General features: G+C 56.4%; 1 protein-coding gene across 2 annotated transcripts in view; it reads left to right on the top strand.

Annotated features, from left to right (window-relative positions):
• ARID1A (AT-rich interaction domain 1A) overlaps positions 1–13,202 on the top strand; it is a 57,302-nt gene that overhangs the window by 40,818 nt on the left and 3,282 nt on the right. The window contains exons 5-18 of one of the 2 annotated variants that reach the window (XM_054170340.1): positions 972–1,212; positions 1,540–1,629; positions 2,321–2,488; positions 3,198–3,513; positions 4,627–4,772; positions 4,852–4,961; positions 5,595–5,801; positions 6,277–6,484; positions 9,215–9,347; positions 9,670–9,842; positions 9,999–10,149; positions 10,290–10,421; positions 10,527–10,623; positions 12,278–13,151. In XM_054170340.1, the coding sequence (XP_054026315.1) occupies positions 972–1,212; positions 1,540–1,629; positions 2,321–2,488; positions 3,198–3,513; positions 4,627–4,772; positions 4,852–4,961; positions 5,595–5,801; positions 6,277–6,484; positions 9,215–9,347; positions 9,670–9,842; positions 9,999–10,149; positions 10,290–10,421; positions 10,527–10,623; positions 12,278–13,151 (3,046 nt within the window). Of the gene's footprint in view, positions 1–971; positions 1,213–1,539; positions 1,630–2,320; positions 2,489–3,197; positions 3,514–4,626; positions 4,773–4,851; positions 4,962–5,591; positions 5,802–6,276; positions 6,485–9,214; positions 9,348–9,669; positions 9,843–9,998; positions 10,150–10,289; positions 10,422–10,526; positions 10,624–12,277; positions 13,152–13,202 lie in introns of both variants that reach the window. The other variant, XM_054170339.1, reaches the window with a different exon arrangement.

Genomic DNA, 13,202 nt, shown 5'->3' with positions numbered 1-13,202 from the left:
TGACAGACGATAGGTGAGGGCCTGGTAAGCTCTGGTCTGCCACTTCTGCACCTGTTGTGATCCTTTGAATCCTTGGCAGAGATTTTTCCCTGGCAGGGTTACAGCATCCCAGCTTTCTGTTCAGGTCTGCCACCACTTAGCCTGCCTTGGACTGTTTCTTGCTCATCCAGGGCAGGCCAAGCCCGAGGACCTGGCACAGGCTGTCAGCAGAGAGCTGGGGCAGTGGGGGCTGGTGGCTCTGCACATCACCTCCTTGGACCTGTGCCTATTTCTCAGCTTTGCCAGCTGATTCCTGGTGCTGTTGCTGTGCAGTCACCGCTCTGGCAAGTGGAGGTTTCACCTGGCTTAGGCTTTTGGTGCTCTTCCTCTCCAGGCTGGATGCCTGCAGCAGGAAGGGGGATTTCTAGCTGTGCCTTCAAGAAAGGCTGAACTTTCCAGGCTGATCTTTTTGCTGCCTTTGAAGAGCAGGAAGTGGGAGCCCTGAAGAGTATTCTCTGGTTTTCTTTTCAATCTCTGTTTACTTTGTTTTTATCCATCTCAAGTGAGCAGTTTCCCAGCTCACACGAGGTGTATGAATTAATTATGGTGAGGCAGGAGCTGCTGGCTTTGAGGCTGAGCCTCTTCCCAGCCATCATCACATGGACTGTCTCCTCTGTCTGCAGTCTTAGCTGTGTTGTGGATGCATTCTTTACTTTCTCACCTCTAAACTGAAGCAGAAGCAGCAGAGTTTTGCAGTTGTTGGGACCACCAGCAAGCACTCAGCCAGCCAGCCAGGGCCCTCCTGGCTTCAGAGCAGGCAGCAGGATAAGGCTGCCTCGCTCTGCAGCCACCTTTGTTACTGGTGATGATGTGAGCAGAGCTCCCTGGTTTCTGTTTGTAGAGTGCCAAAGGAAGAGATGCCCCAGAGGGTGAGAGGGAACAGCCCCGTGTCTGTTTTATTCTTGCCTGATCTGTTTCTCTGTGTGTTGCAGGACCTGTCTGGTTCAATAGATGATCTGCCCATGGGTACAGAAGGAGCCCTGAGTCCTGGAGTAAGCACATCAGGGATTTCCAGCAGTCAAGGAGAGCAGAGTAACCCAGCTCAGTCTCCTTTCTCTCCACATACCTCTCCTCACCTGCCAGGCATCAGAGGACCCTCCCCATCCCCAGTTGGATCTCCAGCTAGTGTTGCTCAGTCCCGCTCTGGTCCCCTTTCACCTGCTGCAGTTCCAGGTGAGGCTGCTTGGCACATGCTGACCTTTCTTTGGGGCTGCCTCCTGCAGCTGAGGAGGGAATGGCTGCGGCAGTGGGGAGGAGCTGGCCAGTGCCAGTGTGGTTTGAGGTCCTGTGAGCTCATGTCCAGCGTCTGAGCTGGGTGGGAGGGCTGGAACCCAGCAGTGTCATCTTGCTGGGTTACTGTGGCTGATCTGCCTCTTGTTGCTCCTCACTGTGGCTAACAACCTCCTCCTGAAGCTGTCCTCCTGGCATTTAATACTCCTGCCTCCTGGGGTTTGTGGTGTGCAAGTTGTGTCACTAACCACTCTCTCGTTTGTGGTGCAGGCAATCAGATGCCACCCCGACCGCCCAGCGGCCAGTCGGACGCTATCATGCATCCTTCCATGAACCAGTCGAGCATAGCCCAAGATCGAGGTGTGTGCCATGAGATAAAAGCTTTCATTGTAGAGCTGGATGTGTAACTAAAACTTACCTGGCCTGGTGACATGGATCCTATGGTGAGATAGCCTTTACAAGCTGCCCCAGGTTTCTAAGCTGCGAACGTTTAGGCCCTGTGCGGTGGATTCAGCTCTTGGTGGTGGTTTGGCCTCTGGATGCTCCATCTGAGCCTGGTGGTTTGGCCTCTGAGATGTTTTCTCTGGCTTTTCACAAGCTCTTCTGTGAATGCTCTGCTCCAAGGTCCATAACTTGAAGCTTCAAAAGGAGGGATGCTCACAACAGTGCTGTGTCCTTTTCCCCCTGAGGGAATGGGATCGGTGGGGGGGAAATGCAGGAAAGGTTCCAGCCCTCACAGCTAGAAGTTGTCACCAAGTAAGCAACCAAACAACCCCAGCAAAAGAAGCAGCCCCTAGGGTTTGCAGAGCTGTGCTGCCTGCTCCTGTGACATGAGGCTGGCTGGCTTTTCTCTGGTTAAACAGGAAATTGGATCTGTTATCTCAGCACCTAGCACTGCTCCTCCACAGCAGCTGCTGCAGCTCTGGCCAGGCTGCTGCTGGAAGGGTTCTGTTAGCAGGACCCAGGGGTTGCTGTGACCTAAGAATGTGTCCAGTAGCACCTCTGGGTACTTTGCACTAATAATTGTCTGCTCCACTCTCTGGGTGACCAGGTTACATGCAGAGGAATCCTCAGATGCCCCAGTACAGCTCACCCCAGCCTGGCTCAGCCTTATCTCCTCGGCAGTCTTCTGGAGGCCAGATGCACGCTGGCATGGGGCCCTACCAGCAGAACTCCATGGGAAGCTATGGACCCCAGGGGGGGCAGTATGGACCTCAAGGTGAGGCACAGTTAGCTCCTCATGGTGGGAACTGAGCCTCTCTCCAGTGTAAGAGCTTGGCTTTGCTAAACTTCTGGTTTGTCTTCTTTTAATGTGTGGGTGGCACAAAGCAGTGCACTCCTCAGGGGTCACCTTGAGAGTCATGGAGTGGCAGAAGGGTTGGCTTGGAAAGGACCTTGAAGATCATCCAGTTCCAACCTCCTGCCATGGGGCAGGGACACCTCCCACTAGACCAGGTTGCTTAAAGCCCCATCCAGCCTGGATTGATGACCTGTGGTGTTCTCAGGGCTACATCCAAATGTAGATTTCCTCCTGGTTTAGGAGGATGTAGGTCATGCACCCAGTGCAAGAGAGAGGAGCCAGGCCTCCTTGGAGAGGAGGAAAAGTCAGTGGTGTAAGTTTTAGAAAGGGTTAAATGAGGGCTGTTGGGGGCTTTGCTGATCACATTCTGTCCTGACCATCAAGCCCACTGCTTGGTTGATGCTTGGGGAGAGTTTCAGGCAGCTTTTGAGTCGTTGTTGTTGCTTGGCTGTGTCAAAACACATTTGTGTGGCTTATATCCAAGTGCTTTGACTCCTCGTTGAGGTGTGAGCACTCCCCCTCATCCCTGTTAGGGATCTTTAAATATTTGCTGATAGAGGATTTTGATGGTGATTCATAAACTAGCTGCTTGACTGATGTTGTCTTTCCCCTCTTCTCATCTCCTCAGGAGGTTATCCCAGGCAGCCAAACTACAATGCTATGTCCAATGCCAACTACCCCAGCCCAGGGATGGGAGGAAGCATGAACCCCATGGGAGCAGGGAGCCAGATGCATGGGCAGACTGGTGTGCCACCCTACAGCGGGCTCCCTCCAGGGAGGATGGCCCATGCCACCATGGGGAACAGACCTTATGGACCTAACATGGCGAATATGCCACCTCAGGTGGGCACAGGGATGTGCCCCCCGCCCGGGGGCATGAACCGCAAAGCACAAGAGGCAGCCGCCGCCGCCATGCACGCTGCTGCCAACTCCATCCAGAACAGGTGAGGAGCAGCTCTGCCCTGCCCAGGCCCCTGTCCCCTGGCACAGCTGGGCTTCAGAGCTGTGGGTGGAATAACCCCAATCTGGGACCCCTTGAGGGTTTGCTCTCCCTGGGGCCTTGCTCATCAGTTCCAGCACTGAAGAGCTCGGAGAAGCAGCTGGCTGGGGCTCAGCTTTAGAGACATACTTGGGGAAGTTTTACTACTTGTAGGTGAAATCTGTTCAAACCTGACATCTCTTCAGCTGGTTTTGCTTTCTGGTCCTCTTTGTTGCATGAGTGACTGCAAAGACTCTGCCTGTGTGGTAGGGGCCATAAATCCAGCAGCCTTCCAGCTGCATTCATCTCAAGCAAGGCTCTGCTGGCCCAGTGTGAGCAGCTTCTTCCTTTTAGGGCCTTGATGAGCAGCTGTGGGAAAGCAGCTGGAGTTCTGCACTGAACTTTGCAGCTCTTTTCTGTGGTTGGTTGGGGGATTTTATTGCACATTTCAGAGTAGGTGTATGTGGCCTACAAGAATGCCATGAGAGCCAGGAGCTGGCTTCCAAGTTGGGTTGCCCCAGTGAAGCTGTCAGATCTGTTGTCTGCTCTTGGTGCTCTCGATCCTGGCTTCAGGGCTGCTTCTGCAATCTGCTTCTGATGTTAGCCGGGGCTGCAAGAGGGCAGGCTCCCAAATGGTGTCAAAGCCCTGTCCCTCTGAGGAGGGGCAGCTGTGGAGGAGGTTTTCTGGTGCATTTAAAACAATGCAGCTTGTGTGGGGAGCAAACAGGAAAGGCAGAAAAAGCCTCAAGTGTGGCTGCAGCACTGCAGAGTCCAGTTCCGAGTGCACAGGGCGGCAGCGGTGGCAGCTCTGTTCCTCGTGAAGGCAACACAAGTGAAGGTCTGTTTGGGGTGAAAACACTTCAGAACTGAACCTCTCTCAATGATTTGCATCCCCCTCTCTTTTGAGGATGTGACTGAAGCTCTGGGGTAGCCAAACTTCAACAGGGCACCTGATCCTTGGGCTTCTGCTGGAGGAGTCACTGCTCCACTTGCTCCTCACAAACCTCCTTCTTCAGAAGGCAAGGTCTTACCACTGCCTCTTTGCAATAAGCATCTGTTTGTTCCTTGCCTTCTCTAGGCCTCCTGGTTATCCCAACATGAATCAAGGGGGAATGATGGGCACTGGACCTCCTTATGGCCAGGGAATTAACAGTATGGCTGGGATGATAAACCCCCAGGGCCCACCCTACCCCATGGGTGGGAACATGGCCAACAACTCAGCAGGTAAGGTGCTGCTGGGCATTGTGTGGATTTCATTGCACTGCCTTGAAAATGAGTGCTGAAGGTTCTTTGAACTTCCTAGGGATGGCAGCAAGCCCTGAGATGATGGGCCTGGGGGATGTCAAGTTAACACCTGCAGCTAAAATGAACAACAAGGCAGATGGGACACCAAAAGCTGAATCCAAGTCAAAGGTAAAATGTTCTGGGTGTTGTTTTTAATGGCTGCTGGAGGATTATCACATCAGTATGATGAACAGAGTCTTGGCTGTAGGGGCTCACCTGCAACCTCATGCTGAAGTCTGCTTTGGGAGTTAATGTTTAAGTATGTTTGGAGAGCCCAAGCCATTTCTGCCTTTACTCCAAGGGTGTCTGCTGGAGGTGGTGGAAGACAGAAGAATGTGCTCAGGCACTACATCAAAGGGCAAGGGGGGTGCAGGAGCAGAGGCTTTGTGTCTAAACACAGCCCTGGAGGATTGGGTGGGTCGGGTGTGTAGGGAGCTGTGTGTGAAGCTCAGACTTCAGAGCCCTCACCTCTGCAGTCAGGAATTCCTCAATCCCTCTCTCCTCAAAGATGGCTCTCTGCAAAGGCTCCTTGGGGTTGGGTTGGTCTCTGTAGCTATCCTGAACACTCCAAAACCAGGCACTGGGAGCTCCCTGAGCAGCAGCTGCCTGTGTGCTACCTTGGTCAGAGGATCCTTGCCCGGCCTTGCGCTGAGCTCTCCTCAGGAGAACAGCAGAACTTTGAGCTCTTTCCTGCAGTCCTGACTAATGAGCTGGCTGCTGCTGTGCTGCTCAGTCCTGATCTCTCTTTCCTTCTCCCAGAAGTCCAGTTCCTCTACCACAACCAATGAGAAGATCACCAAACTCTATGAGCTGGGTGGTGAGCCTGAGAGGAAGCTCTGGGTGGATCGGTACCTGGCCTTCACCGAGGAGAAGGCCATGGGCATGACCAACCTGCCAGCAGTGGGCAGGAAACCCTTGGACCTTTACAGGCTCTACATCTCAGTGAAGGAGATTGGAGGACTGACTCAGGTGGGTATCCAGCAGCCAAGTGTGGTCCCTGGGGGTTTGTAGTCAGTCACAAGCCAAGGGGCAGCACAACTGCAAGGTGGCTTTGGGGCCAGGTGTCAGCCATGGCTTCCAGCTGTGCTTCTTTGCTTGGTGTTCTAAACCTCAGCATCCCTGAAGTGAGCCACAGGGCTGGCTGAGATCAGTCTGTGCTGAGACTCACCTCAAGGAGGTCTTTTCCCTGCTTTGGTCAGGGCAGAGGTTGGTGACCCTCTGTCTTTGCACCTGGCTGTCAGCTGCCCTCATGTATAATTCAGTTTGCAATCTGCTCCTCTTGGAAAGGTTCCTGTGGGTGAGGAGGGGAGGTCACTAGTCTGGGGGGTTGAAAACAGCTGTTGCTGCTCAGCTCAGCCCTTGCTGCCTGCTCTCTGCTAGCTGGGGAGTGTTAACTTGCTGGAGAAGGTTTGGAGTTCAGAGCCTCTGGTTTGGTTGTGTGCAGGTCAACAAAAACAAGAAGTGGCGTGAGCTGGCCACCAACCTGAACGTGGGCACGTCCAGCAGCGCTGCCAGCTCGCTCAAGAAGCAGTACATCCAGTGTCTGTATGCCTTCGAGTGCAAGATTGAGCGGGGGGAGGACCCCCCCCCAGATATCTTTGCAGCTGCTGATTCAAAGAAGTCTCAGACCAAGATCCAACCTCCATCCCCAGGTGAGTTCAGAGCTGGGTGAAGCCATGCAGAGGAAATCTGCAGCAGCAGATCCCTGGCACTGTTCACCTGACCCCGTGGGGTCACACTGGCTCCAGATGTGCACAGAGCCCTCTGTGTCTTGTTTCTAACCAGCTCCTCCCTGGTGGTGCAGGTGAAATACCTTTGTGATGTGGCAGGGAATGAGCAAAGCCTCTCAAGCTCATCCAGACCAACCAAGCTGCTGGCAGCAGGGACATCCTCAACTAGAGCAGGCTGCTCAGGGCCCCAGACAACCTGACCTGGGATGGTTCCAGCCATGGGGCAGCTCCCGCCTTTGTGGGCAGCCTGGGCCAGGGTCTCACCACCCTCAGTGTCCAAGATGCTGGCAGGAGTGGGTCAGAGCTTCCTGGGACAGTTCACTGCTTTGTGTCCCACCTCTGTACTAAGCTGAAGAAAGACACACAAATATTTACACCCAGCCCAGTGCTGACTGATCCCCAAGGACCATGTGAGGACCTGGTGGAGAGAGGGCTCTGGAGTTGGGCCCTGCCAGGTGATCTCTGCATGCTCCCAGCAGCAGCCCTTGATGTCCCTGCTTAGCTCTGGGAGCCTGCTGGAAAAGTTGTGCTCATGTTGCCTTCTGGCAGCAAGTGCTTGCTGTGGGGGTGCACTCCTCTTCCTCAGCAATTGCTTTCTGTCCTCACCAGGAGACTCTGAGAACTTCTGAGGCTGTGCACAGAGAGCCTCCTGAGCCTGTCACAGGTTGCATGCTCTAGAGATGAGCCCCTTGCAAATGAGCTCCTGCTCGGAGCCTCGGTGGGCTGCTCCAGTTCCAAATTCAGATTTGTTAAACAAAAACCAGAGAAGGAGGCATCCAAAAGCATCCAGGCTCAGCCTGCTTGCTGCACTCTTTAGTCTTCAGAGAGTCTCTGATGGTTTCTGTCTCGTTTGCATCGAGCTCAGTGTTTGAATTGCTGCTGAACTTGCCAGCCCTTTCAGCTGGTTTGCAGTTTCCCCTACAAGCAGAACCTTCAGCTGCTTTTTCTGCTCAGGAGCCTGTTCCTGTAGGGGAAACACAACCTCTGCCCTGCTTTGAAGTTCTGTGATATTTGCAGAAAAGGCCTTTTTGGTTCTGAAACCTGGCATCAGCTCTGTCTAGCTCCTGAGGAGTGGAATAATGAACCCTCTTTGGAGTGGGCTCAGTGGTCCCAGCCCTGCTGAGCCCTCAGCTGCTTCTCAGCCAGGTGTGCTCCTGGCAGCTCCCCGGACCTGTGCTCTGCGGTGGTTTAAACAACTACACCTGGGCTGTCCCAGTGCAGCTTCACCCTTGGTGTGCTCTGCAAGAGGAAGTTAACTTCTGTGGCACTAGACTGAGCTCCTGTCTGAGTGTGGCTGAGCCAGAGCACAGAGAGGCTGTGGCCAGCGTGGGCTGGGCAGGGCCATGTGGGCACCGCGCAGCCTCCTCGGTGCCTGCCGGTGACCTGCAGCCTGTCCCCGGGGAGCTGGAAGCAGCCTGCCCTGGGATTCCGATTCCCAGAGCGTGGAACTGGCCTGGCTCCAAGTGTGTGTAACTTTGTGAGTGGGAGTGATGGCAGGGGGTGGGGACAAACACCAAATGGCAGCCACGGGGGAAGGCTCCAGGCCTCTTCCTGCCAGCGCCAGGCAGGGACAGAGGTGCGCGGGGAGGATGCCTGGGGGACGCCAGGGGAGCTGGGGAGGGAAGCCGAGCCGCAGGGAGGGCCCATGAATGAAACTCCCTGCTGGGCTCTGCTCAGCTCTGCCTTCTCCAGAGACCTCCCTGGGCTGGGAGGGAGTCCTGCAGGAGGAGGACAGGGTGCCAGGAAGGTGGGGTGTAAACAAACATGCCCCGGACCTGACCTCGGAGGATTTTAATGAATAGCTGAAATGAGTCATCAGGCAGGGCTGGAGCTGAGGGATAGCATCGGGTGCTGGGGCTGGTAACTAATGGAAACATTAATTAAGAGTTCAGCTCTTGCTGGCTGTGAGGAGCAGATGAAGCCAGGAGCTGAGGCTGTTACTGGGATCCAGGGGCAGAGGAGGGCCGCGGAGCTGCCGGCACAGCTGGCTGGCACATGACAGCCTGGGAGTTGTGATGAAAGCCTCCTGCAGCAGAAAGCAAACCTCCTGCAGAGCCAGGAACTGGCTGGACAGGTTCTGCCTTCAGCGAAGGATCCGGCAGCTCCGGCATTCCCTGCTCCAGGAATCCTTGGGAGTGGTGCATGAGTTAACCCCTCCGGAAGGGCAGCGTAGACAGAGCAGCCTTGTTCAGAGTGACTTCAGCTGGCAGCCTGCACTTGTCATCACCAGAGAGACTGAGAGACTTCCAGGAGAGGGCCCAAAGCTACCTGCTCCCTGGGCAGGAAGTGAAGCTGTCCCTTGGCAAGAAGCAGCACCGGCCACGTGGTGCACTGCACAACATCAGCCTCTGAAGCTTAGGTGGCTTAGCCAGCACCACACAGACCACAGTGGGGCCCAGGGGGTGAACCAAAACGTGGTTAAGAATGACAGTGTGATGGAAGTGAAGATGTCCTCTCAGCTTCAGGTCACTGTTTGTGGTTCTTCTGGGAAGTCTGGCCCAGGGTGTCCTTGAACTGTTGAGCTCCTCCTGCTCCTCCTGCCCTATTTCATCTGTCTCCTTGGAGGACATTGGTTCGTTGTCTCTTGAGGCTGGTGTTTGGGGAGGTTCTGCAGGGTGCAGAGCTGCTCACACCACACTTCTGTTCTTGCAGCGGGGTCAGGCTCGATGCAGGGCCCTCAGACACCTCAGTCCACCAGCAGCTCCATGGCAGAAGGAGGAGACCTGAAGCCACCAACTCCAGCATCTACGCCACACAGTCAGATGCCTCCTTTGCCAGGCATCAGGTATGAGAGCACTGCACCCTCTGCCACCCTGCTGGCTACAGGCAGTGAGCTTGGAGGTCACCACCACAGGTGGCTGGAGACTTGAGGGCTGGTCTGGGGGAGCTCCATGGCTTTGCTCCTCTGTTACCAAGGAAGCTCCCAGCAGGGTGTGAACGATCACTGCCCCTGGGGTGGGATCTGAGGCTTGGATCTGGGGGCAGCTCTTGATGCCTCTCTGGTTCTTGTGGGGAGTAGCAACACCCGAGAGGGAGTGTGTGGGGAAGGCATCCTGAGGAGCCTCCTGGAGCTCTCTAATTCTGTGTCTGGGGGGTTTTTGAACCAGGAGTAACTCGGTTGGCCTTCAGGATGCCTTCGCAGATGGCAGCGATCCTGCGTTCCAGAAGCGCAACTCCATGACTCCCAACCCAGGGTACCAGCCCAGCATGAATACCTCTGACATGATGAGTCGCATGTCCTACGAGCCAAATAAAGATCCCTACAGCAGTATGAGGAAAGGTGAGGCAGTGCTGCCCTGCTCCTGCCCCTGCCCCGCTCCAGTACCGCCCCCCGCCCAGCTGCGCACCGGGACGCGCTGCGGGAGCCCCAGCAATGGGACGGAGCTTCGTGGGGCAGGGGCAGAGCCCCTGACTGCTGCTCCTTCCACCATTCCAGCTCCAGGAAGCGATCCCTTCATGTCCTCAGGGCAGGGCCCCAACAGTGCTATGGGTGACCCTTACAACCGTGCTGCAGGCCCAGGGATGGGCAACATGGCCATGGGGCAGCGGCAACACTACTCCTATGGAGGTCCTTACGACCGCGTGAGGTAGGTGCTGCTGAGACCCGGCCTCGCCTGGCTGGTGAGCTGAGGACCTCTCCTCCCTGCTGCCATCAGCCTTTGCCACGTGAGGAGCAAGAGTGGATTTAAATGAACTTGTTGGGGGTTTTGTCTCCACCTCCATGCAGGACGGAGCCCGGCATGGGACCTGAGGGCAACTTAGCGGCCGGCACTCCGCAGCCCAACCTCCTGCCTTCCACCCCGGAGTCAGGGATGTACTCCCCCAGCCGCTACCCGCAGCAGCAGCAGCAGCAGCAAAGGTCTGTGCAGGCTCTTGTCACAAACAGCTCTTCCCCCTGCAAGAGCTCTGAGACTTGGGAAGCTTGCACCTGAGCAGATCAGTAATGCTTCTGTTTCTTCTCCAGACATGATTCCTATGGCAATCAATTCTCCACTCAAGGCACATCCTCGGGCAGCCCCTTCCCTAGCCAGCAAACTACCATGTACCAACAGCAGCAGCAGGTAAAGGATCAGAAAGGGGCTGGTTTGATGGACAGAGCAGAGCTTTCTCTCTGAAATCCATGACAAGAGGAGGATGGAAACCTTTGGGCTGTGTGTTTATCCATGTGTAGAATGAAGGAGCTTATCCAGGAGGCTTTTTTGCCCCCAGTTTTCAGGTAGTTTAAAGTTTTAGTGCTCCCAGCATTGTCCTGGAAGGTTGTGTAGCTTGCAGACACAGGTGCCCTGGCCAGGCAGCAGACCAGGAAGCTTTATTGGGCTTCTCTGCCCCTCTGGAACATTCTGCAGCCCATCACATTTCTGTAACAAGTGATTCGATGAGTTTGGTTAGGGTGAGTCCTTGGTGGCTCTGGGGAGCTGCAGACAAAGGCTCCTCTGCTGCCCCTCTGCCTCCTCCTCAAGGTTCTCCACCCCCAGGTTTGTTTCAGGACAGAGTTTGAAGGAACACCCAGCTCTGTCCAGAGTCCTCATATCTGACTTGCTCTCTGTGTCAGTGCCAGGGCCCAGAAGGTTTTCCTGATGATTTTGAGTTCTCTGGTTTAGGAGAGCATAGAGAGGGCACTCACCAGGCTGTGCTAAGAATAATTCCAACTGCTCTGCAGTTTGGCTCTGCAACCAGAGCCACGGGGCGCTGAGCCAGGAGTTCCAGTTACTCTGGTTCCTGTCATCTTTGAAGCCCTAGAGCTCCATCTGAAGCCAGTCATGACCCTGGAGCTTCTGAGTAGAGTGTGGAGCAGCCAGAGCCTGGACCCTTGGAGGCAAGAGAGGGCTTGGGTTTTAATTTTGTCTCAGCAATTGACTGTTCTCTGCATTTGCACTTAAAAGATGCAGAGGGGAGAGCAGTTCTTGGTCCTTTCAGTGATCTGCAGATTTCAGGCTCTCCAGCCTCCAGAAGCAGCAGGAATCACAACAGTGTTCAGGTTTATCCTGTTTGATGCTGCAGCATCAAACCTCTGTTTTGGGGAAAGCCTCAGAGAAGTAGGGTCTGATAAAATTCCTGGATGTGAAAAGAAACAAGAACCTGTGCACAGCTGAAAGCAGCGCCGAGCCTTCCCCACAGGCAGGTCCTTTCAGTGGGCAGATTTCAGCCCTCGAGGCATCCTTGTGGAGTCCACAAGGAAAGCACCCAGCCAGTCACAAGGAATTGGCCTTGCCTGGTGAAATGGAAAGGCTGCTCCAGTTGAGGCTGGACGTGGCTAAGGAGGAGAGGAGGCTCAGCCTCTCGCAGGCCATGCTGTGGGGCATGTGCCCTGCCTGCTGAGCTGTGGGTTCCTTGTTTCCCAGTAGATGATCACAGAATGCCAGGCTGGAAGGGACCCCAAGGCTCACCTGCTCCAACCTTTCTAGGTGATGGTGGAGCTGCAATGAGCTGCCCCAGCAGCCTGTCCAGCTGAGGCTTAAAGTTCCCCACGCAGGGGGCTCCACTGCTGCCCCTGGGAGATGATTCCAATGTCTGACTGCTCACGGGGAAACGCTTTCCCCTGGAGCCCAACAGGAATCCCCCCAGCAGTACCTTGTGCCCCCTTGTGTTCCCCATGGGACTCCTCGTGCGCAGGGAGCCTCCCTGCTGCCGGCAGCCACCCTTGCCGTGCCGGCGCAGGGTGCCGCGCTCTCCCGCCGCCGCCCTGACGCCGCCCCTGCCTTTGTTTCCCTGCAGAACTACAAGCGGCCGATGGACGGCAGCTACGGGCCGCCGGCCAAGCGGCACGAAGGGGACCTGTACAGCGTCCCCTACAGCGCCGGGCAGGGGCAGGCGCCGCAGCCGCTGCCCGCAGCGCAGAGCCAGCAGCAGAGCCAGCAGCCGGGGGCGCAGCCGGCGCCGCAGCCGGACCTGTACAACCAGTACGGCGGCGCCTACCCCGCCGCCGAGCGCCGCTCCGCCGCCGCGCCCCAGGGCCAGTTCCCCTTCCAGTTCGGCAGGGACAGGGTCTCGGCGCCGCCGGGCTCGGGCGCGCAGCAGAGCCTCCCGCCGCAGATGCTGGGGGGCCCGATGCAGCCCGCCCCGGAGGGCCCCCAGCAGGGAGCCATGTGGCAGGGCCGCGGCGAGATGGGCTACAGCTACCCGAACCGGCAGGGCGCCGGCGCCGCGCCGCAGGGGCCCGCGTACCACGGCGTGAGTCGGACGGAGGAGATCCTGCACTCGGAGCAGAGGGTCAACCACGAGGGGCCGTGGCCCGCCCACGGCAACCGGCAGCCTCCCTACGGTCCCTCTGCCCCCGTGCCCCCCATGACGAGGCCCCCCCAGTCTAACTACCAGACCCCCCCCAGCATGCAGAATCACATTCCTCAGGTATCCAGCCCAGCACCTCTGCCCAGACCGCTGGAGAACCGCACTTCTCCCAGCAAGTCTCCCTTCCTGCACTCGGGGATGAAGATGCAGAAGGCAGGGCCCCCGGTGCCTGCCTCCCACATCACACCAGCAGCTGTCCAGCCTCCCATGATCCGGCGAGACATCACCTTCCCGCCCGGCTCCGTGGAAGCCACACAACCTGTGCTGAAGCAGAGGAGAAGGCTGACAGCAAAAGATATTGGTAAGAGGAAGCTCCTCTGCTGCTCTGCTTGTGCCTGCCCAGGGGATGGGT

Source organism: Dryobates pubescens, chromosome 20 (genome assembly GCF_014839835.1).
Source record: "Dryobates pubescens isolate bDryPub1 chromosome 20, bDryPub1.pri, whole genome shotgun sequence".
Classification (NCBI taxonomy): domain Eukaryota; kingdom Metazoa; phylum Chordata; class Aves; order Piciformes; family Picidae; genus Dryobates; species Dryobates pubescens.
This window is presented reverse-complemented; position numbering and strand designations above follow the sequence as displayed.